The 23,768-nt window shown below is 39.3% G+C and overlaps 1 protein-coding gene across 1 annotated transcript; it reads left to right on the top strand.

Moving 5' to 3' along the window:
* Positions 1–142: 142 nt before the first annotated feature.
* Positions 143–23,105, top strand: PPP2CB (protein phosphatase 2 catalytic subunit beta). Its single transcript, XM_020879088.2, has 7 exons — positions 143–244; positions 12,048–12,257; positions 13,810–13,983; positions 15,929–16,018; positions 16,137–16,298; positions 18,009–18,127; positions 22,401–23,105. The coding sequence occupies exons 1-7, from the start codon at positions 143–145 to the stop codon at positions 22,471–22,473; spliced, it is 930 nt and encodes a 309-aa protein (XP_020734747.1). The 3' UTR covers positions 22,474–23,105.
* Positions 23,106–23,768: the final 663 nt, after the last annotated feature.

Below are 23,768 nucleotides of genomic sequence, written 5' to 3' on the forward strand. Positions count from 1 at the left end.
GGAGCCGCTCGAGGGGCTTGGGCGGGGCGCGGGGTCCGCAGTGCCCGGCTCCTCCCTCCCCGGCCGGGAGCTGGCGGCGGCGGCGGCGGGGGGCTAGGGGAGCGGCGCCCGGGGCGGGGGCGCGCGGGGGGCGGGGGCCGCCATGGACGACAAGGCGTTCACTAAGGACCTGGACCAGTGGGTCGAGCAGCTGAACGAGTGTAAACAGCTCAACGAGAACCAAGTCCGGACGCTGTGTGAAAAGGTGAGCGAGAACAGGGGCGAGGTGCGGCCGGGGAGCCTCGGCTAGGTGGGTGGGTGGGTGAGGGGTGCGGGGACCCCTCCAGGGCCGCCCGCCTGCCCTCACCCCGACACCAGGTCCAGGCACCGGCATCAGCCCCTGGGCGGGGCCGGGCCTTTCCAGGACCCCTCTCGGGACACAGCCCTGGATTAGGCCCGGACCTCCCCCCGCCCCGGATCCAGACCTAAGGCGTCCGGGATGGGTGGGCGGGGGCTCGGCGGCACCTGGAATTCATCACTCGAGTGTGATTGTGTGACCGTCGCTCTAGTGAGGATTGCTGACAACCCCAGCATTAACCCGGGCGAACTGGCAATCCCGAAGCTTCAGCCGCCAGGCAGATTAATCTCCTGCAGCCTCGTAATGGAAAATGCACTGAGATGAGCCTGGGTGTTGTGAATTATCAACGCGCGTAATAAACAGAGGCTTTTTCTCAGGTGACTCGGCCCTTCAAACATCTCTAATACTTGGTAATGCGTCAGGCATTTGTTTGTTAAGAGGTGGGTGGAATGGCAGACTGTGATTTTTTAAAATAGAAGTTGACTCTAGTTGAGACAGATGGTGGCTGGTCTTCACGTTGAGAGGCTCTTTGGAAGCAAAAATGTTTGATTTTTCAGAAACAAGACAGCAAGTCTTAAGTTTGGCAACAGTGCTTACCTGAAATGATAAGTGGGGTCTGTGTTTCTCCTGCAGAGTAGCACTTTTCAGAAGGTTATTTCTGTTTCTGTTACATGGAAGGTTTTTTTCATTTCCAAAAAGTAATAAAATATGCAGATGGTTTACTGTTTTCAGTCACTCTTGATTGTTTGATCCTAGACAATCTTCTGTTTGATCCTAGACAATCTTCTGAATTCTGTATCCATTTTATCTTAATCATTGGAATTATTTTGGACTTCACGTTTTTTCTCATTCATCTTTTATAGGCTAGACTATTTTTATGTACAAAGGTCTCATATGAAGGAGTAACAAAATGATTTATTCTTTAATGCTTTTTAATTGTTATGTATTTTTAAGCCATAATCCCTAAGACTTTCTTGATTTTGTTTGGAAGGCAGGATGCCTCAGAAAGGCATTGGAGGTAAGATTTTGTTAATATTATTTATAGAGTACCGTTAAAATTAAATGTTTTAGAAATGGAAGAGTTAATACTAAGTTGAAAATAGTGTTTTGTGTTTTAAATTAAGTGTAACGTTGTTTAGGGTCTTTATGTATTAACTCTTTTTTTTCGAAGTACAGTGTTGCATTTAAGTGTTCAACAAACTTATTCAGCTATAAACATACATATTTTTTTTCAGGTTTTTCGTTATAGGTTATTATAACTATTTATTGATACAGGAGGGTGTATTTCTGTAAATAGAACTGCTAAACAAGTGGTATTTTTGTGTTTCTGAGACAAATTGCTTATGGACCGCTTCAAGTTCTGTCTACATTCAATTTTCTTGTGTGATAACGTGTAATTTCATGTCTTGAAATTTATGTTTTAAATCACTCTCTCTCTCTCAGGCTCTAGTGTCAGGTGAAATACCCAGTTCTGAAATTAGCTGAGTCAGTTAACCTCACTGTGAACAGTAGACATAGACTTTAAGTGGTGGGCAAAGTTGGTAGTTAAATCAGTTTTTCCCTCTGACTGTCTAATAATTTTAAGATGTCTTTCTGGAGAAGAATGTTGCACCCCTCCTCGATCACACTTGATCCTTAATCACCTGAGCAAGCTTTCTGAATTTGTCCAGAGAGATTATTTTGTCTGAAAAAAAAAAAAGAAAAATAAATAAATAAATTGGACTGCCAATCCCTAGGATCTTTGAGGTATATTTAAGCTTATATCTTACCCACTTTTTTCTTTGAATATTTGTACTCTTCCACCAAGCATGAATTTTTAAGTGGCAGTCCTCTGTCATTTATCTTTATCCTCCACTTTTGAGGGGGATGTGGAGGGCTGGAGAAGAGTGCCCCCCCCTTCTCTGCAGTGCTTAATGTGGAGCCCCTTTCCAGCAGCTGTGGCAGACCTTTGTGGGGTTGATTTTCTGTCATCTAACCTTAAGAGTTCCATCTTACTTCCCTACCTCTGCCCTCCTTTTTCCTGCTGAGTGCAGCATTTGTTTATAATGAACTCTCTCTCGGGGCCAGCCTGCGTTCAGACCCTGGTTCCACAGCTTGATGGCTGCCCAGCCCTGCCCCTCCTACCCCTTATCGCTGAGGCTGGGGTGATCGCTGACCTCCTGGGGCAGTTGTATTAAGACTCCACTGGGGTGAAGTCCTAACAAGAAATTTGCAGTAGATAGTAAATGAAGAAAAGCTATTAAAAGAAAAAAAAATAGATGGCTGTCCTATCTTCTTTTAAGTGTCATCCTATTTTCAGTTGGAAGAAGCTGCAAAATAAATAGATTTGTCGATATAACTTCTCTGTGGAGAATGTACTTCAAGAGAGGTTTTCCATCTAGTGGCTCTAGAACTCTGAAAAATAAAGTTTCATTATTTCCTGTGATCCCTGTTACCTGAAGTACGAACTGCTGGGATTAGTAGTGATTTTAGTAGTAGTTTCTTACTTGGTCTACTTCATATGTGTTCTCCCTTTCCAGGTCAAGAATGGCAGGCATAAAGAAAGAATATAAGAAAATAAAAAGTTATGCCTAATGTTTTAAAACTGTAAAAATCATCTTTTTGTTTAATTCTTTGTGACTAGATTTTAGGTTTTTTAATATCATTTTTTGAGAGTCTATTAGAAATATTATTCTATAGAAAGTTACATTATAGGATGGTGATTCCTCCCTCAAAATTAAATTTCTGTTCTAACTCAGATTGCCTGAATCACAAAGAAGTCAGCTGAAATTAAAGACCAGAGTGGTACTGGGAAATAGCCCTGTTTTGAGGTAGTGACAAAATAAAATCCATCCAAATGCCAATTGGAGAATAACTACTGATTAAAAAATATATATGGGTATGAATGATATGGTATGTCTGGCCTTAGTTTCTGTCTAGAGAAAAACTGCTTAAAATAGTTCAGGCATGTCTTCCAAGAAGATGGCTAACTCTTCGCCTGAACTTAAATGAGCCAGCCCAGGGGCCTCCCTGGCGGGCCAGTGGTTAAGGATCCGCCTTGCCGTGCAGGGGACGCAGAGTCAGTCCCTGATCTGGGTCCCGTACGCCGCGGAGCGCCCAAGCCCATCACCACAACTTCCAAACCCACGTGCCGCAACCACTGAGGCCTGCATGCTCTCGGGCCTGTGCTCCACAGCAAGGGGAAGCCCATGTGAAGCAGCGAAGATGCAGCACAGCCAAAAATTAAATTTAAAAGTTTTTATTAAAAAAAATTGGCAGTCAAACTTTGGGGCCAGCTGCACATTTAGCCCCTCTTGATGTATAGAGTGGTTGCTTCTGCCGTTTGTGCAGCGTGCACTGTGCTTTATAAAGATAGGGTGCCTGGAGAGCCAGCCTGGCACAGTGGAGGACATTCTGTGACTAGAACTATATTTAACGATTGGTAGAGTCTCTGGAGGAGACATTTTTAGTCTCTTTGACCTGATAAACTTTATTTTTTTCTGTAGAACCTTGGTGATGATAACTCTAAGGAGAAAGGGAATTTTAGCCCATGTGTGTGCGAACAGAGCTTTATGCTGATGATTATACAGTGGCTACTTAGAAACAATTTGAGGTTTGTGTAGATAAATATGTAAATTCTATATTGGTCTAATGGATATGTTCCTGGGTCCTGGCCTCAGCCTTGAAAGAAGCAGAATTCTCTGTAGGTTATTACTTCACTGATGTGAAAGAGCATGCGTAAATTCCTGAATGCCTAAAATGAAAATTAGGTCCTGGTAAAAATGATTTTTCTGAGTCGAGAAAAGCTCTCGAATAGTTTTCTTTAATAGTTTGTACTTAAAAATTGGTGTTAACAGCCAAAAAGCGTAACTATTACTTTCATTTTATCTTCCCTTGAGCAAGTGTTGGTGCCGGCTCTGGTGGCCCATTGATAGAGTTGAAAATGCGGTGATGTAGAGGACTTGCCTGCTGGCCCGTTGGTGAGGACCCTGCCTTCCAGGTCGGGGCGCCATTTCGGTCCCTGGTCAGGGAGCGAGGATCGCACACTGCAGCTGCTGAGCTCCCGGGCCACAGCCAGGACCTGACCCGGCCAGATACAAAGAAGTCATTTTAATTCAGTGATCAAGGTCGAAAGTAGCTTGTTTCTTTCTTACTGTAACAAAAAATAGCATGACCACGGTGAAATATGAGGTTAAAACCCAGTATTACCAACTGAACAAATCATTTTCCATGCTTATGTAAGCCATCCTTCATGTCAGACAGGTAAAGAAACTAAACCAGACTAGACCAGCATGAACTACTGCTTAAGACTAGAAAGCAGCCTTCATCCTTTCTCAGTTGTCCACAGGATGTGTAAAATCATGTTCACAGATAAAATGAAGATACATTATAACTACTATCACATGGAGTAGTTTTATATGCAACATATGTCTTTTATTCTACTGGAAGATCTTGCAGAGATGTTTCTTTCACTTTTTTTTTAGGACAAATGCTATGAAGGACTTGGTGGATGAAGTCTTCTTTGATTGAAGGAAATCAAAATGCCATAAATTGAAGCTAAAATTAATACCAAAACAGTCACTGCATTTTAGAGTATATAAACTGTGTATTTCCTGAACTTAGTTTTTCTAAGAAAAATGGCACTAGAATCACTGTCATCCTTTCCTGGCAGTCCAGTGGTTAGGACGCCATACTTTCACTGCAGGGGATACCAGCTGAGTCCCTGCCCAGGGAGCCAGGATCCTGCATGCTGTGTGCTGCTGCCAAAAAGTTAAATTAAAAAAAAGACCCATGTCTTCTTTCCAAGAAGGCTAGTTCAGGGCCACAGCAGTGTTTCACGTTTAGGTTTGGGCTTTGCTTGTGTGTTTAAATTGAGATACAATTCACATACTATAAACGTTTTCCCTATAAAGTGTACAACTCAGAGGTTTTAGCATATTCATAGTTTTGCAGTCATCCCTACCATATAATTCCAGAACATTTTCATCACCCCAGAAAATAAACCTTGTGCCCACTAGCAGTCACTCCTCATTCTTCGTTCTCCATCCCTTGGCGGCCACTGATGGACGTCTGTCTCTGTGAATTTGCCTGTTCTAGACATTTTATATCAGTGTCATCATGTGATACGTAATGTTTTGTGTCTGGCTAAAGATTCCACGTTGTAGCATGTGTCAGTACTTACTTCTCTTTTGTGGCTGAATGAAATTCCCTTACATGAATATAGCACTGTGGTTGTTTTTATAATTAGGTTATTGCCATCTAGAATTTGTTTTGAAGTTCAAAAAGTTATTTTTTCAGATTGAAAAGTGCTTAATCGCTCAGTCGTGTCCGACTCTTTGTGACACCATGGACTGTAGCCTGCCAGGCTTTTCTGTCCACGGTGGTTCTCCAGGCAAGAATACTGAAGTGAGTTGCATGCCGTCCTCCAGGGGATCTTCCCAAACCAGGCATCAAACCCAGGTCTCCTGCATTGCAGGTGGATTCTTTAACATCTGAGCCATCAGGGAAGCCCAGTAATACATTTTTTTTTTTTAATTTAAGCATCTCAAAAATGTAGGGAAGGAAACCAGTGTGCTCCACTGTTAAACCCTCCTTCCCCTCTCATTAGTGCCCTACCTCAGAGACAAACCTGAGGTGGTTTTCCAGGCTTTTGTTCTCTCTGTGCAAAAAGCATGTGTTTTGTGGGCTAGGGAGGATGTTTGTGGTATACTGTTTTTATTAAAATGGGGTCACAGTTATCCTAAAACCTTTTTAACCACAGTGTCTTGTTCTGTGTACATATACATGCCTCATTCTTAATTTTAACAGAGTATATGATTTTTTTCTTACTTGTGTTTCCAAGCTTCATTTTACTTGGCATATAGAACTCTGACTGTCTTTGAAAGAAAAAGTTTGTTCCGTTTTAAAAAAAAGTCGACTCTCACTTATGGAAGAAGCCTTGTAGCCGCAGGAGGACAGGCCAGCGTACTTACATTCGCCTTGCCCTGTGGGATTGAGAGGGCTTCCCCTGTGGCTCAGCTGGGAAAGAATCCACCTGCAATGCAGAAGACCTGGGTTCAGACCCTGAGTTGGGGAGATCCCCGGGAGAAGGGAAAGGCTACCCACTTCAGGATTTTAGCCTGGAGAATTTCATGGGCTCTGTAGTTCCTGGGGGTCACAACGAGTCAGGCATGACTGAGTGACTTTCACTTTCATAGGATTTAGAAGTTCATTTAATCTCATCTTTTTCAGAGATCACTCTGTTCTATGGCTTTCTTTAGATGAATTTGCCTGGGAGTAAGAGGTAATCACTTTTTAATAGCAGATGATTTATGTGTAAATAGAGGGGAAAGGAATTTGTATGCTGGCTATCCCAAAACCAAATGCAGTAGCTTTGTGGTATTATGGCTCCTGGTACCAGCACAGAAATAGAGGTGTCAGTAGAGTGTCTCCTGTTGAGGGGTTGGGGAGACTTGACATTTCCATTTTCTGTATTCTTAAAACATGGGTAGAGTGAAAATAAAGAATTATATGTGAATGCCATTTCCAAACTTTTATTTTCTAAGTTCTGTTCATAGATTTGACTTGATAGCAACAAGAAAGATGTTTTACATGGGTGAAAACAAGTTTGAAGGGATAGGAATACAGCAGTGCTTACAGTAATAACAACTGTCTGCGTGGATGCGTCTAGGCCAAGTGGCACTTTTCCATCACCACAATCCTTCACTTCACAGTTTTAATTAGGTCTTATCAGAGTCTTGAGATGGTCTTGATCACTGTCTCCTGTACAGTGTCATGAACCTCTGTCCATAGTTCTTCAGGCACTGCGTCTATCAGACCTAATCCCTTGAATCTATTTGTCACTTCCACTGTATAATCATAAGGGATTTGAGTTAGGTCATACCTGATGAAGTGATCAAGACCATCCCCAAGAAAAAGAAATGCAAAAACGCAAAATGGTTGTCTGAGGAGGCCTTACAAGTAGCTGTGAAAAGAAGAGAAGTGAAAGGCAAAGGAGAAAAGGAAAGATATACCCATTTGAATGCAGAGTTCCAAGGAATAGCAAAGAGAGATAAGAAAGCCTTCTTCAGTGATCAGTGCAAAGAAATAGAGGAAAACAACAGAATGGGAAAGGCTAGAGATCTCTTCAAGAAAATTAGAAATATCCAGGGAACTTTTCATGCTAAGATGGGCACAATAAAGGACAGAAATGGTTTGGACCTAACAGAAGCAGAAGATATTAAGAAGAGGTGGCAAGAATACACAGAAGAACTGTACAAAAAAGATCTTCACAACCCAGATAATCAAGATGATGTGATACTCACCTAGAGCCAGACATCCTGGAGTGGAAGTCAAATGGGCCTTAGGAAGCATCACTATGAACAAAGCTAGTGGAGGTGATGGAATTCCAGCTGAGCTATTTCAAATCCTAAAAGATGATGCTGTGAAAATGCTGCACTCAATATGCCAACAAATTTGGAAAACTCAACAGTGGCCACAGGACTGGAAAAGGTCAGTTTTCATTCCAATCCCAAAGAAAGGCAATGCCAAAGAATGTTCAAACTGCCACACAATTGCAGTCATCTCACACACTAGCAGAGAAATGCTCAAAATTCTCCAAGCCAGGCTTCAACAGTACATGAACCATGAACTTCCAGATGTTCAAGCTGAATTTAGAAAAGGCAGAGGAACCAGAGATCAAATTGCCAACATCAGTTGGATCATCAAAAAAGCAAGAGAGTTCCAGAAAAACATCTATTTATGCTTTATTGACTGTGCTAAAGCCTTTGACTGTGTGGATCACAATAAACTGTGGAAACTTCTTCAAGAGATGGGAACACCAGACCACCTTACCTGCCTCCTGAGAAATCTGTATGCAGGTCAAGAAGCAACAGTAGAACTGGACATGGACCAACAGACTGGTTCCAAATCAGGAAAGGAGTAAGTCAGGGCTGTATTTTGTCACCCTGCTTATTTAACTTATATGTGGAGTACATCATGAGAAATGCTGGACTGGATGAAGCACAAGCTGGAATCAAGATTTCCAGGAGAAATATCAATAACCTCAGATATTCAGATGACACCACCCTTATGGCAGAATGCAAAGAAGAACTAAAGAGCTTCTTGATGAAAGTGAAAGAGGAGAGTGAAAAAGTTGACTTAAAATTCAACATTCAGAAAACCAAGATCGTGGCATCTGGTCCCATCACTTCATGGCAAATAGGTGGGGAAACAGTGTCAGACTTTATTTTGAGGGGCCCCAAAATCACTGCAGATAGTGATTGCAGCCATGAAATTAAAAGACACTTGCTCCTTGGAAGAAAAGTTATGACTCACCTAGACAGCATATTAAAAGCAGAGACATTACTTTGCCAACAAAGGTCCAACTAGTCAAAGCTGTGGTTTTTCCAGTAGTTATGTATGGTTGTGAGAGTTGGACTATCAAGAAAGTTGAGCTCTGAAGAATTGATACTTTTGAACTGTGGTGTTGGAGATGACTCTTGAGAGTCCCTTGGACTGCAAGGAGATCCAACCAGTCCATCCTAAAGGAAAGTCAGTCCTGGGTGTTCATTGGAAGGACTGATGCTGAAGCTGAAACTCCAGTACTTTGGCCACCTGATGCGAAGAGCTGACTCATTGGAAAAGACCCTGATGCTGGAAAAGATTAAAGAAGGGAGGAGAAGAGGGCAACAGAGGATGAGATGGTTGGATGGCATCACCAACTCAATGGATATGAGTTTAAGCAAGCTCCAGGAGTTGGTGATGAACAGGGAAGCCTGGTGTGGTGCAGTCCATGGGGTCACACATGACTGAACAACTGAACTGAACCAAACTATCAGTCTTCAGGTATGTTCAGTCATGTCCAGCTCTTTGCACCCTCATGGGCTGTAGCTTGCTAGGCTCCTCTGTGGGATTTCCCAAGCAAGGATACTGAAGCAGGTTGTCATTTCCTCCTGCAGCGGATCTTCCCCACGCAGATACAGAAGCTGAGTCTCCTGCACTGGCAGGCGGATTCTTTACCACTGATCCGCCAGGGAAGCCTCTATCAGAGTCGTAGAGATAATTAAACTTTGGGTACTAAGTCACATTAAAGAAATACTCATGAGAATTCCATGCAGAGTTACACAGTGTACAGAAAAGAGTTGGCATAGAAGCCCCAAGACCACTGTCTGTTTAAAGGCTGGGTGTCAAGGTTGCCTTTGGTGTCTGGAAACTTGGGTTTGGGGAGGCTTCTCACCATCCCTGTTGAGAATGGCTCACTGTGCCTAAACTGTTCGTGCAAACAGTGTGATTTATGCTGGACACGTGCTTTTCTCTGGACGTCAGGTACTTTGGTACATCATAGCCAGAGGGACCAGCTCCCTGTCCGGGCGCTGAGGCAGAAGAGCTTCCCTTTTCTGGCAGGTTGCACACAGGCATCGCAGGCGTTGTGTGCAGCTCCGCCGGGGGAGGACTCGCGAGGCCTGCCCTTGATTTGCTCGGGGCCGTGCCTCTGCACCTTTTCCTTTTGCTGATTGTGCTGTGTCTGCTTTTGCTGTCATAAGTCACAGCTGTGAGTACACCTGTGTGCTGAGTTCTGTGGATCGTCTTTTATGAATCACCAGCAAACCTGGGGTGCTTTGGGGGACCCCTGACACACAGAGGTTTGTACATTGAGAATTCCAGCTATCAGGTGATATACTGTATATACTTAAGTATACTGTATACTTAACTTCTGCCAGGCCAGCACATCCTTTGCTTGAAGGGACGCCAGAGTGATCACAAAATTAGAGCACTTTACAATAAAGGGTGTGAGTTATAAATCATTTAGAAACGTCAGGGATCTGTACCATAAAGATAAAAATTTGTCTGACCTGATGAAGTACTTCACTACTATGTAGATAAAAGCTCAGGAAGTATTGCTATTATTGTAAAGCAAACACACACTGTGAATCATATCTGTTAACTCATCTTCATAGTTTTATAAAACCTGAGCTGGGTTAAGATAACCATATGTCCTTAAAAGAACAGTTGAATTGGATAACATTTACATTTTAGTGCTTTTTATTTCCATATTTAAAGTAAGAAGGTACTGAAGATAGTGTTTGTATGTGAAGGAGATTTCCTCTTCAGATTTGGAACCATCAGCTGAATGTTGAGGTTTTTTCCCAATAATAATAACAAATAGAAGACATCAGGTCCAGGGACTTCCTTGATGGTCCAGTGGTTGAGAATCCACTTTCCAGTGCAGGGGATGTGGGTTTGATCCCTGGTTGAGGAACTAAGATCCCGCATGCCCCAGGGTAACTCAGCCTATGCACCACAAAGAGCCGGCCCAGCCCCGCCAAAAATAGACTTCAGGTCCAACTGAACTCTGATGATTTATGTTCCTCAGTGTGATTTTTTTTTTTTCCCTGAACAAAATTAGGAAGCTATTTTTATGGACTAAACTTGATAAATATGCTGTTTCATTTGTGAACTTGGACATTTCTGAGCCATCTGTCAAACCTCATAGGAGATACTTGATAATCTCTAAAATCCCCTTCAGTGTTAATTGGAATTACACCCTATAGCAGCTCTGCCCGCCTCCATGCCCCGGCCCAGTGACTGACTGGGCAACAGAGAGCTCGTATCTCAGGTGGGACATAAACTTTTACCATATCTGCTCATTACTTCAGAGGATTTTTTCATTTACTTTCTGATCCTGGGCTCTTGTTAGGAAAAGTTGTTGGATAAGTGAGGTGTCATGAACTTGAACTTAGTCAGTTTTTTAACTTGTCACTGTTTATATATAAATTCTGTACTTCAGGGCCTCCGAACAGTAACTTGAGTTATTAAATACAGAATAGTTGAAATAAAGAAGTTGAAAATTGTCCTATGAGTTGGTGTAAGGTGTTTGTGAAAGAATTTGAATAATTGTGACTTTTTCTTTAGCATTAATGTTTGTAACCTATAAATAATATTGTTCATTTAAAAAAAAACAGCTTTGAGATGAAATTTTTATACCATACAGGTCACTGATTTTGAGTGCTCAGTTCAGTGACTTTTAATACATTCACAGATACGTGCATCCATCACCACACTATTAGAATATTTTCATTACTCCTAAAAGAAATCTCGTACCCGTTAGTTATTACCCCTCAGCCTTAGGCAGCCCTGATGTTCTGTCTCTGTAGATTTGTCTGTTCTGAACATTTCACATCAATGGAGTCATCCAATATGACCATTTGTGGCTGTCTTTCACTTAGTATGTTTTCAAAGTTAATGGTGTGTATCAGTCTTTCATTCCTTTTTTTTATTATTGAATAATACTCCGTTGAACAATAATACCATTATTTATTCATTAGTTAATGGCCTTTGAGGTTGTTTCCACTTTTTGTCCATTGTGAGTAATGCTGCCATGAACATGTGTCAGCTGAAGGTTTCATTTCTCGAGTGTCTGTCTAGGGATGGAATTGCTGGATCACATGGCGGTTCTGTATGTAACATCGGGAGGAACTGCCGGACTGTTTTCCACAGCAGGTGTACCGTTTTAGATTCCCACCAACACTGTGTGAATGTTCCCAGTTTCCCCACATCCTCAAAAACACTTCTTTTTAATTGAGCCATCCTGCGAAGTGTAAGGTGGTATCTTGTTGTGGTTTTAGTTTTATGATTTTATAATGCACATTTCAGTTGGTTTTTTTCCTCCACATTTTCTTAAATAGACAAGAAATGATGCCTTCAGATTTGTGAGAGAATCTTTTAATTGTTGATTTCATTTCTTTAACAGGCTAAGGAAATTTTAACAAAAGAATCAAATGTGCAAGAGGTCCGTTGTCCTGTTACTGTCTGTGGAGATGTGCATGGTCAATTCCATGATCTTATGGAACTCTTCAGAATTGGTGGGAAGTCACCAGATACAAACTATCTGTTCATGGGTGACTATGTAGACAGAGGTTATTATTCTGTGGAGACGGTGACTCTTCTTGTGGCATTAAAGGTATGACTAATGAAATTCATTTTTTTTTTTCCGAGCTTTAAATCAGCAAAAGACGAGTGGGCATTGTATATCATTATGTTCTAGTTTATGATCCATTCATTTTATAGCCCCTTAAAATAATAGTTGATTTTACATCTTTTGGGAGCAAGATGTGAAAATGATGCATTAAACATCTCTTCTGGTAAATTATTGCTATAGGTAGTAATCCATGGCTGAAGTCTTGGAATCATTTTTAGTCAACTTATCCCACATATATAGTTAATTGATAATGTATTTTTAAAATTCTTGACTTGAGAAATCTGTTATTCTTGTGTCTTTTCTATTTTTACTGTCATTTAATGCATATCTTCATCACGTCACTTTAATGAGTACAGTAATGTGGTAACTTACATTTCTGCCTCCAAGACCTGACCCCTCCAAATCTACCTTGCGTATGCTGCCAGATTAAATCTCTCATTTAAGTTTCATCTTCCTTCAGTGTTCCCAACTCTTGAGTGATTTCTTGTTACCTGTAGAATCAAGCTTACGCTCCTTGACCAATCCTCTACTGTCTAGCCTGAATTTGCTGCTCAGATTGGTAGCATAAGCTTTCTGCCTCAAATGAGAGTTTAAATGTGCTATCTCCAAATATTTCCTTCTCTGATTTCTTCAAAAGATTACTCTCTTATTTCTTACCCCTCTGCCAAAACTCAGCTCAAGTCCTACTGCTTCCATTTTAGCTTTACTCTTTCTACTCTAGATTATCATAAAACTTATTCTCACATCCCTTATTTATGTCATGTAGTGGTTTATTGCCTTGTTTTATTTATTTCTCATACTTCCTGAAGTGAAATTAGTCCCCAACCAGCAGAATTCATGTATTATATTTCTGTGGAACTGGCATCTAGCTTCGAACTCTGTGCTCGCTCAGTGTTGGACACACAGTGGTTGCTTAGTAAATATATGTGAAGTATGCACTTGCAGCTTTTTGGTTTACAGAATCTGATGCTTTTTCATACTTCTTATCAGACACATTCCTAACTAAAAATTATGCCATAAAGTACATCTCTATGTTCTGTCATGGAAAGGAAGCTATAAATAAATTTGAAATTTTGCCCAGATTTTTCAGGGCCTGTATTTGTGTTTTGTTGGCAAATACATTCTTCCTGTGGGAAATAAAAAGGAGGAAGAGTCTGTAGAGTTTATCTCGAGTCCAGATCTCTGGTCTGTGTCCACTGAACATTAAAAAGTCATAGTGTTCTGGAAAGACTGGGAAGACTAATGATAATTTGAGTATGAAAAAAGTGTTAGAGACAAAGAATCAGGTACAGTTATCAGTTAATAAGGAATTCCAGCAAGGGGAGTATGAGTACATAGTAATGAAGAAAGATGACCATAAAAAAATATTTTGAAGTAATCAAGAGGGGAGCTGGTGATAAATGAGACAATTTTTTATTCTGAAAAAAAAATTCCATTTAATGTATTGGCCATTAAATGAAGTGAATCAGAGCTTAATGTGCTTAACACTAGTAACCACCAGGTATACCATGGGTTCCTTTTGCTTTCCCTCCAGGTGCGTTATCCAGAACGCATCACAATACTGAGAGGAAACCACGAAAGCCGACAAATTACCCAAGTATATGGCTTTTATGACGAATGTCTGCGAAAGTATGGAAATGCCAATGTTTGGAAATATTTTACAGATCTCTTTGATTATCTGCCACTTACAGCTTTAGTAGATGGACAGGTATGTATGTGGGGGTGGATAAAAGATTTTTTATTAGTAATTTAGGGTCTAGATTTATATGACATTCTTTCTGCCTCTCCCCGGCCTTTTCTGTGTCTTTCCCTTTAAGTTTCAGAACAGGGCGTTGCGTCAGTTTTATGTGCGACAACAAATCCTTTTCTTCATCCTTTTCACCTTCCTGCTTCCCTTTCCTTTATTGACCCATCTATTTATACACCATGCGTTAAGTGACAGTCTGATTCTAAGTAATAGGACAAATCTCCCTCCTTGGAAACTTTCACAGTCTTCTACTAACATTCATAAGATAAAAATTATTTCCAGATGACCAAGTGGAAGTATGGTGCAAACTGAAACTTTTAGATGTAATAAGGGATGCAATGCAGGAAAATGCATTTATTTATAAAGCACATTTTAGCTATAGAAAAGAAATGTAAAATAAACATTTAATGCAAAGAATGAAACAGTAAATAAATTTAAAGGGTTAATTTAAAAGAAGAGCAGAAATGGATACCAACAAATACAGAGTTGATGAATATAGCCAAAAACAAATTTTGAAAAGTCTATTTAGGAAACATAATAGTAAAAACTGATCTAGAAAAAGAAGAGGAGGTCACATAAAACACTGGAATTGAAAAACAAAGCATTACTCTGAAGTATGGAGGTACTTGCATATCACAGTTATAGCTTTACTTCAGTAAACTTGAAAAGATAGGTGAAATTTATTATAGCAGAATATTAATTATTAAACTGCTTCGAAGAATTTAGACCAATGTAAATAACTACCAGGCAAAGAAAAAACTGAAGAGAAACCAGATCTAGATAGTTTATAGGCAAATTCTACCAAACCTTTAAGAAATACAACATTTCCATGTTTTACAACTTAGGAAAAGATGGAGAGCTTAAAACTCACTCTGTAAAGCTAGTATAGCCCCAGTATAACGTCAGACATGGCAAGCACAGAGAAAAGCAGACCAAAACCATTTGAATGATGTGCTGTATCTTTGAATCTCAATTAAGAAGTGAAATAACATTAATTGTATTAAAAAACATTTACTATACTTATCAGCAAAACATCAGAAACCTCTTCAAAATCAAGAGGAACATGTCCTCTAAAACTTTATTATTATTATCTCTGACTAAGAATCCCTGGAGCCTGGACCTGGGAGTACTGTCTCCCCTCCTTCCCACCAAATGTTTTTTTTTCTTTTAATTTTGTTTTTGGAAGTCCTAGCCAATGCACTGAGCAGTAAAAAGAATTAAAAGGTATAAACATTGAGAAGTGAAAGTGAAAGTCACTCAGTCGTTGTCGGACTCTTTGTGACCCCATGAACTATAACAGTCCATGGAATTCTCCAGGCCAGAATACTAAAGTGAGTAAGTAGCCTTTCCCTTCTCCAGGGGATCTTCCCAACCCAGGGATTGAACCCAGGTCTCCCACATTGCAGGCAGATTCTTTACCAGCTAAGCCACAAGGGAAGCCCAAACATTTGAGAAGAAAATACAAAAATATATTTGAAGGCAACATGATTACGTACTCAGAAAACTGACAGGCTGTTTTATTAGAATCATTAACGAGCATCAGTAGGATCTTTGCTGTAAGAGAAATTTTAAATTTTTATCTGTCAGCAGTAACCAACAGAAAAGGTAATGGTGGGTGGTCACAAGCACAGAAATTGCATTCTAGAGAAAGCAGAAACATACTACATAAAATACCTAGGATTATAAAGAAAAAAGAAGAAATATATTTAAATATTAACTGCTCTCTCCAATAATGTTTTTTGGTTTTTTTCCTATTGTATTTTATAAAATTTTCCACTGTGAACATTATGAAAGATTATTTTGAAAAGAAAAGCTACTTAGGTTGACATTAGTAAGCATTATTTACTCTCATTGACTTTTAGCATTTAATAAAACAAGTTCATTTTCTTTTTAAATTCCTGAACAGATATTCTGCCTCCACGGTGGCCTCTCTCCATCCATAGATACACTGGATCATATAAGAGCCCTGGATCGTTTACAGGAAGTTCCACATGAGGTAAACTTAAACCTAGTTTTAATGAAAAAGAAAGAAATATAACCACATTGTGGTAACCTTAGATTAGTCACATATGAGTATTAATAATGTATGTTATGTACTCCATTTTCTTTGCCAGGGCCCAATGTGTGATCTGTTATGGTCAGATCCAGATGATCGTGGTGGGTGGGGTATTTCACCACGTGGTGCTGGCTACACATTTGGACAAGATATTTCTGAAACGTTTAACCATGCTAATGGTCTCACACTGGTTTCTCGCGCTCACCAACTTGTAATGGAGGTATGTCCTTCCCCTATAGGATGATCTCTGCTTCTAATAAGTGTTTGTCTAGAAGGCTTCATGACGTAGAAAGTCAGAAACATCCCTCCTCATTACCTAAAGGAAAGGAGAAAAAAACTTGGTTGGTTTTAGCAAGTAAGGAAAATATTGTTGACCAGAGCAAAATTGTAACTCGCTTTAAGACTTAGAGAAAAATTGCAAAAATAGTAACAAAAAAATTCCTTTGTATCCTACACTCAGATTCCTTGAGTATACTCTAATGTTTGCTTCATCATCCTGTCTCTCCCTTCCTGTTCCCCTTTCCCCTGACTTTTTTTGAACTGTTTGAATGTCAGTTGCAGGTGATATGCTCCTTTACATCCAAATTTCCATGTGTATTTTGTAAGAATAAGGACTTTCTCCTAAATAACCACAGTATAGTTATCACAGTCTGGAAATTTTCATTGAGAAAGTACAATTATCTAAATACTTTATTCAAATTTTTATTATCTCATCGATGTCCTTTTATAGTTAAATTTTTTATAGCAAAATTTAACTGTATTTGTGCATGTATAGTCTAATCCAGGCTCATGCTGTATTCAGTCCCCTTTGACATGGACATAATTCCTCAGATTTTCTTTGTTTTGGATAATCTTGATATTTTAAAAGACTACAAGTATTTTATGTTGTAGAAATAGCCTTCGTTTGTGGTTTGGCTGATGTTCCTTATGATTCAGGACAGGCATTTTTGGCGGGCGTATCACAGTATGATACGATGCTTGTGTCCTTCTCGGCCCATCATAGCAGGTCATGAGATCCGCCCCACTGCTTGTGGCATTAACTTGGACCACTTAGTTAAGGTGGCGCCTGCCAGATTTCTCTACCATGATGTTACTATTTTTTTAAACACTAAAGGAATATAAATAGAATATAATCCTTCCAAACCAGTAGGGAATGGCTTCAGGATGTTAGAGGAAACTTCACTAATCCACTAGAGGCAGGTAGGGTAACAGCATGGTAAATAAAGAACATGAATTCATGTGGTAAAGATAAACCTAATTGTATCAGTCACCATAAGGAATGTGAATGGATGAAAATTTGTACTTCCCTAAAATGCTGAGACCTTCAGATTGGATACATCATCAGAATTCATCAGTTATTTGGGATTTCTCTAAAACATAATGATACCACAGACCAGAAGTAGACGGATGGAAAATGGTGTATCAGTATATCAATTAGATAATTACCCAAAGTATAGCTAATCATATGAACAAGGCTTTAGATACTTATAAATAAAAAGCAGTCTTCACTGATGAAAATTGATCTGGTTCTACAGGAGGGAATAATTCTAAATTTTAATTTACCTAGTAATAGAGTCAAAATTCATAAAGCGAAAGTTAACATAATTTATGAGGAGGAATTGAGACCTCTTCCGTCACTGTGGGAGAAATCTGAATACACATCCTAGCCCTGATCTGAAACATAGACTAAGCAGAAAAAGGTACTGAGCCCTAAGTAACAGTACCCTGTGTCCACAGGTGAGCCTCAGTGCAGATGTCTAGTATAAGAGATGAAAAATAAATAAATAAAAGATGGACACCACGTCAGGTGACACACAGAATATTTGTAACCTTCGAGTTTCCATTTTCTGAACTTAGCTCTGTCAGCATTATAATTTTATGGTGAAATACTGATTTTGATGGGTGGTTTGTTTTTTTTTTTATGTTGCAGGGATACAATTGGTGTCACGATCGGAACGTGGTTACAATTTTCAGTGCACCCAATTACTGTTATCGTTGTGGGAACCAGGCTGCTATCATGGAATTAGATGACACTTTGAAATATTCCTTGTAAGTACCTTTAAATTTTAATTGTATGGAATCACTTTTAGAAGGAGAACTGTAATGTAGATTATGAATATTAGAGGTAGAAGATTTCTGGTTTTGGATTAGTAGGCTAAGAAACATAGCAAACCCTTTCCCCAACAGAAACCACCATTGGACTGGAGAATGTTACTTTTTACTGTTATTTCACATTTTTGAGATTTGTCCTAAATCTATACAGCAAATGTAGAAACACTGATTCTAGAAGGTCTGCTGACTCTCAGCGTAACACCAGTGTCTGTGGAATTTGAGTCACAGTGTGTTCTCTCCCCTGTTTCCAGATCCCTGGTACAGAAGCTACTCCATAGGTGTGGTCAGGAAGACGGGGCTTCTCCCCCCACACAGGCAGATGCCAGCATATCTCAGCCTCCCCAGTCCAGTTCTGTTAATCCTTCCTGTGGCTGCAGTCAGTCGGGCTGAGACTCCCTTCCCGTACCTGGTCCTAGGGTGGAGGCTTTATTCCAGTTGTGCACGTTAGGAGTAGAGAGTGCTGTATCCCTGGTTCTTGCCAGCACCTGCTCTAGAACAGGGGATCCCACTACAAAGTGGGCCTTCATACCTGCCTGCGTCTCTTAACAGTGACATAAAAGTTTTGTTCAGAAAGATGCAGAAAAAAGTTCCTCACCTCTGCCTGACCTTACTTAGAACAGAGGGTCAAGAATTGCAAGCCTAAGTATTGTGTTGAAGACAGTGGGTAATATGGTGGAGACCAATGAAGAAGGCTCTCATAGCTCCCACAATATTAGGAGCAATAAGCAAAAGAGGAAAGCAAGGAGAACTTATAACAGATAAAACCAGGAAAAGAGAAGAGCTTTCCTGAGATCATCACAGTCAACTCTGGGAGAAAAGAAGGCTGTACACAGTTACTAGGCTGTATGGACACAGGAGTAGTCAGACACATCATGGTCAAAATGCTGAAAGTCTAAAAGAAGAAATCCTAGCGACAATAAGAGAAAAATAATTTACAAAAGAGAACCTCAACAGAGTAATCAGCTGACATCGCCTCAGAAAGGCAGTGAAACATTCTTAAAGTGCTAAAAATAAAAAAATCCAGGTCATAATCCAGCACAACCTCAAAATGAATGCAAAAAGAAGGGCATACTCAGATAAACAAAAATGGAGAGAATTCAGTGCTAGCAGCCCTGCCATACAAGATATACATTTAGCACTTCAGGCTGAAAGCAGGTGACACCAGACAGTAAGTCTGCTACATACAGAAAATAGTAATTGCACCTTCTTAATGAATTTAAAAATCAGTTGCATGACACAGTATGGATATATTTGTAGTATAGTTGAACTTGTAAGAAATGGAATATACAGAAATGTAGATTTGACAGTAACAGCACAGAAGAGGTGGGTGGGGACAAAGCTGTGCTAAAGTAAGGGCCACCAGATGGTAAATTTGAATTAAAGGAAGTATATGAAGAAAAAAATAAGAAAGATATTTAACAGAATCTGTAAATACACACTTACTCTCCTCTCTCAGCTTAATGTTGTAAGAGTATGTAAAATAGTAATTATATAGTATTATATATAATTTGGGGGTTTGTAACATATATACTCTGTATAACATCAGTAGCAAAAAAAGGAAGTGGAAATGGAAAGGAGCTATATGCTATCTAGGAGTGAACACCTCTTAATTCACTAGAATTTACAAATCTGAAGTAGAATTTTGCAAGTTGTATAGGTTCTAGAGCAAACTGCTAATAAAACAAAAATAATTGTACAGTTATTAAGGAATTTGAATAGTATGTTAGAAAATATTTTACTACAAAGAACACAGTGAGAGCAGGAACCAAGAAACAAAGGCCTAGTTTAAAAAGAGAAAATAACAGGTATAAATCCAGTCGATATCAGTAGCACTGAATGAGTCATCAATACAATGCTATCAAAGGGCAGAAATTATCAAGTTGGTGTTTTTGTTTTTAAATATCTAGCTTTATAATGTCTATAGGAAATATAATTTAGATTCAAAAACATGAATAGGTTAAAAGAAGCATGGTGAGAAAAGATATGCTATGCAAATAGGAACCACAGAAATGCTGAACTGGATATACTAATACCAGACCAAATAGGTTTCAAAACAAAAAGTGTCACTAGACATGAAGAAGTATATTTCACAGTGATCAAGAGTCTGACTATTAGGGAAAGATATCACAAGGATATGCGCTTCATAGTGGAGCCCTGAAATACATGGAGTAAAAACAAACAGAACTGAGAAACCAACAGTTCAACAACAGCAGTTGAAGACTTCATTATGCCACTCGGCAACAACAGAACTACACAGAAGACCAGCAAGGAAACGGAGGACTTGAGAAGCATTGCACCTCACACCTGCAGAACTCTCCACCTGGCAACAGCAGAACAGTCTTCTCCAACGCGCCTGGAGCATTGTCCAGTACTGACCATGTGCTTGGCTGTGAGCCAAGCCTCAGCACATTTAAGAAGAATGGGATCATACAAAGTATGTTCTCCAAACATGGTTGGATGAAATTAGAAAGCAATAACAACAACAAAAAAAACTAGGAAAATATATAAATGGGTAGAAATTAAGACACTCCTAAATAACTTTTCAGGTAGTGAAAAAGAAAATGAGATGAGTGAAAATGAAAACTCAGTGTACCAAAACTTACGGGATACCACAGTGAAAGCAGTGTTTTCAGAGAAACTTATAGTTGTAAATGCCTCTATCAGAATCAGGTAGAATTAGAAGTTGACAGTCTGTAAGCCGGAAGAGGGCTCTCACCAGAACTCAGTCATGCTGGTGCCCTCTCCGAGTCCAGCCTCCATTACCTGTCTTTACATCTTACGGACCTAGAAAAAGAAGTGCAAGCTAAAGTCAGTGCAAGCATATGGAAGGAAATAAAGTTAGCAGTGGAAATAAAATGAATTAGAAAAATAGTGAAAACCAATGAAACCAAACGCTGTTTTTTATTGATAGAATTGAAAAGCCTTAAGTAGATTGGCCAAGAAAAAAAAAAGAGTGAAGACTCAACATTAGCAAAATCCACACAAGCCTTAGTGAAATAAAAAGAATTGTAAGGGAATACAAGGAGTAACTATACGGGGGCAAATTGGGTAACTAGGATAAAATGGATGAATTCCTCGAAAGACAAAAAGAAAAACTACCAACACGGACTCAGTTAGAAATGGAAAACTTCAATAAACCTGAAGCAAGTGAAGAAATTGAATTAATAATTTTAGGACTTCCTACTAAGAAGCCCAAGCCCAATTGGCTTCTCTTGTGAATTGACCAGATGATTAAAAAAAGGAATTAGCACCACACCTGCACAGACACCTGCAAAAAAACAGAAGAGGAAGGATTACTTCCCCACCCAGTCTTTAAAGGTATTTATTTCCCTGATGCCAAAATCAAAGACATTTTAAGAAAACTACAGACCATAGTCTTTATGCATATATAGATGCAAAAATGTGCAACAAAATAGTAACCAAGTCCAGCAGTATATAAAAAGGATTATACACTGACCAAGTGGGATTTATCCTAGGAATGTGAAGTTGGTTCAAAATAGGAAAATCAGTTCTTATAATAAACCTTATTAACAAAGGACAGAAACCACATGATCATCTCAGTAAGGCCAGAAAAAGCCATTTGTCAAAATGCAGCACCCTTTCACAATAAAAATACTGAATGACACAGATTTGAACTGCACGAGTCCACTTACATGTGGTTTCCTGTTTTAGTACTCTCAACAGCCACATTACAGGATCCTTGGAACCACAGGTAGGAACCACATATACAGAGGGCTTGACTGTACTCGGATTTTCAGCTGCAGAGGGTCGGGACCCCAACCCCCACCTCGCTCAAGGGTCCGCTGTACTCGCCTAGTCAAAGAAGGGAAGCTTACCATCCTAATAAAGGTCATCTACAAGAACCCCACAGCTAATCTCATCATTCTTAATAGTGAAAGACTCAATGCTTTTCCCTTAAAATCTAAAACAAGCATGTCTGCTCTCATTGCTTCCATTCAACTGATGATAATATTACAGACCTTTTATGTCAGACATGAGCCAGACAGCTTGTTAGCTTAAATCTTCACTGTAGCTCAGAGAACATCTGCAGTGACCTTCCCAGGGTCATAATACAGAAAAGGTGGGAGACGAGTACTGCTCTTTCTGCCTCAGTGTCTTGTTCTTGATTGATTTGTTTGCCTGCAAAGTCAAAATCTGTAACCATTTGCTTTCTCTCTCTCTTTTTTTTTTTTTTTTTGGCCATTTATAGCCTTCAGTTTGACCCAGCACCCCGTCGTGGAGAGCCTCATGTGACCCGGCGCACCCCAGATTACTTCCTGTAAATCCCTCTTGGGAAAACCTGCCTTTGTATGTGGAGTATATCTGGCTTTTAAAAATATATATATATATATATTTAAAAACCAAACAACAAAAAAAGCAACAGTAATCTATGTGTTTCTGTAACAAATTGGGATCTGTCTTGGCATTAAACCACATCATGGACCAAAATGTGCCGTACTAATGATGAGCATTCAGCACAATTTGAGACTGAAATTAGTTTAACACTATGTTCTAGATCAGTCAGTCTTACCAGTTTGCCTGCTGTATTGTAGTAACCATTTTCCTTGGGACTGTTCAAGCAGAAAAGGTAACTAACTCCATCTCTTGCACTTACTGGGAAATTTTAGTTAAGAGTGTTTAACTGGCATGGATTAATAGGGTTGGATTATTATTTCTAAGAAAAATTCATAAGCTAACTTCCACTTAATTCATTACCATTTATTTTACTGAAATGTATAATTAACTGAAAAAAGGATTCTTGGGAGTACGTTGTCATAACATTTAAAGAGATTTCCCTTCATTAAAACGAAATTACTGTTTTATGTTGATCTGCATATTTCTGTATATTTGTCATGATAGTGCTTGCATTCTACTTGGTGTACTGAGCAAATAAACTTTCTGTTTTAAACAAGAACATGTTGAATTACTGTGGTACACTTTAAATGAACATTTTACTCGCTTGAAATTTCATAGAAGATCTCTGACCTATAATAAATAGTTGTGTTGAGGTACTTTAAATGTGGTGTCCTTTGTATAGGACTTATTTTCAGAAAAAAAAATTTTGATAATATCTGATAACTTTTAGGCCATAAAAGATTATTATTTGTCAACATCATCTCCTTAGGTAACTTTTATATTATGCACACTTTAAAGTCTTTATTGAATTTGTTACAATATTGTTTCTGTTTTATGTTTTGGTTTTTTGGCCACAAGCTATGTAGGATTTTAGCTCCAGGGTGAACCTGTAGCCCCTGCATTGGAAGGCAAAGTCTTAACCACTGGACCACCAGGGAAGTCCCCCTATAACTCACATTTTAAACTGTGGATTATATGCTAAAACTGTATGGTAACATATGGCTGGGTAGACTCTTTTAAAAACCAAAATATGTTTTTTATCTTTACTTTTTAATCTAGAAATTAGAATAATCTCCAGATAACTCCAGATAACAGATAACTGGTAGGACTATTTAAGTGTATAGTATAAACCCCAAGTAGTAGAAAGGAAAATACAGTCATTATGTGGTGTGAGGGAGGAAGAAAGGGGGGGAGAAAAAAACTTGAATTTTTTCATCTTTAT

This window comes from Odocoileus virginianus, chromosome 32 (genome assembly GCF_023699985.2).
Source record: "Odocoileus virginianus isolate 20LAN1187 ecotype Illinois chromosome 32, Ovbor_1.2, whole genome shotgun sequence".
NCBI lineage: Eukaryota > Metazoa > Chordata > Mammalia > Artiodactyla > Cervidae > Odocoileus > Odocoileus virginianus.

Excerpts from the sequence above, each read along its gene's own strand:
- PPP2CB (XM_020879088.2), top strand. The coding sequence starts at position 143 with ATGGACGACAAGGCGTTCACTAAGGACCTGGACCAGTGGGTCGAGCAG. Across the intron at positions 13,984-15,928 it reads CAGCTTTAGTAGATGGACAG|ATATTCTGCCTCCACGGTGG; the intron begins GTATGTATGTGG and ends ATTCCTGAACAG. Across the intron at positions 16,019-16,136 it reads TACAGGAAGTTCCACATGAG|GGCCCAATGTGTGATCTGTT; the intron begins GTAAACTTAAAC and ends TTTCTTTGCCAG.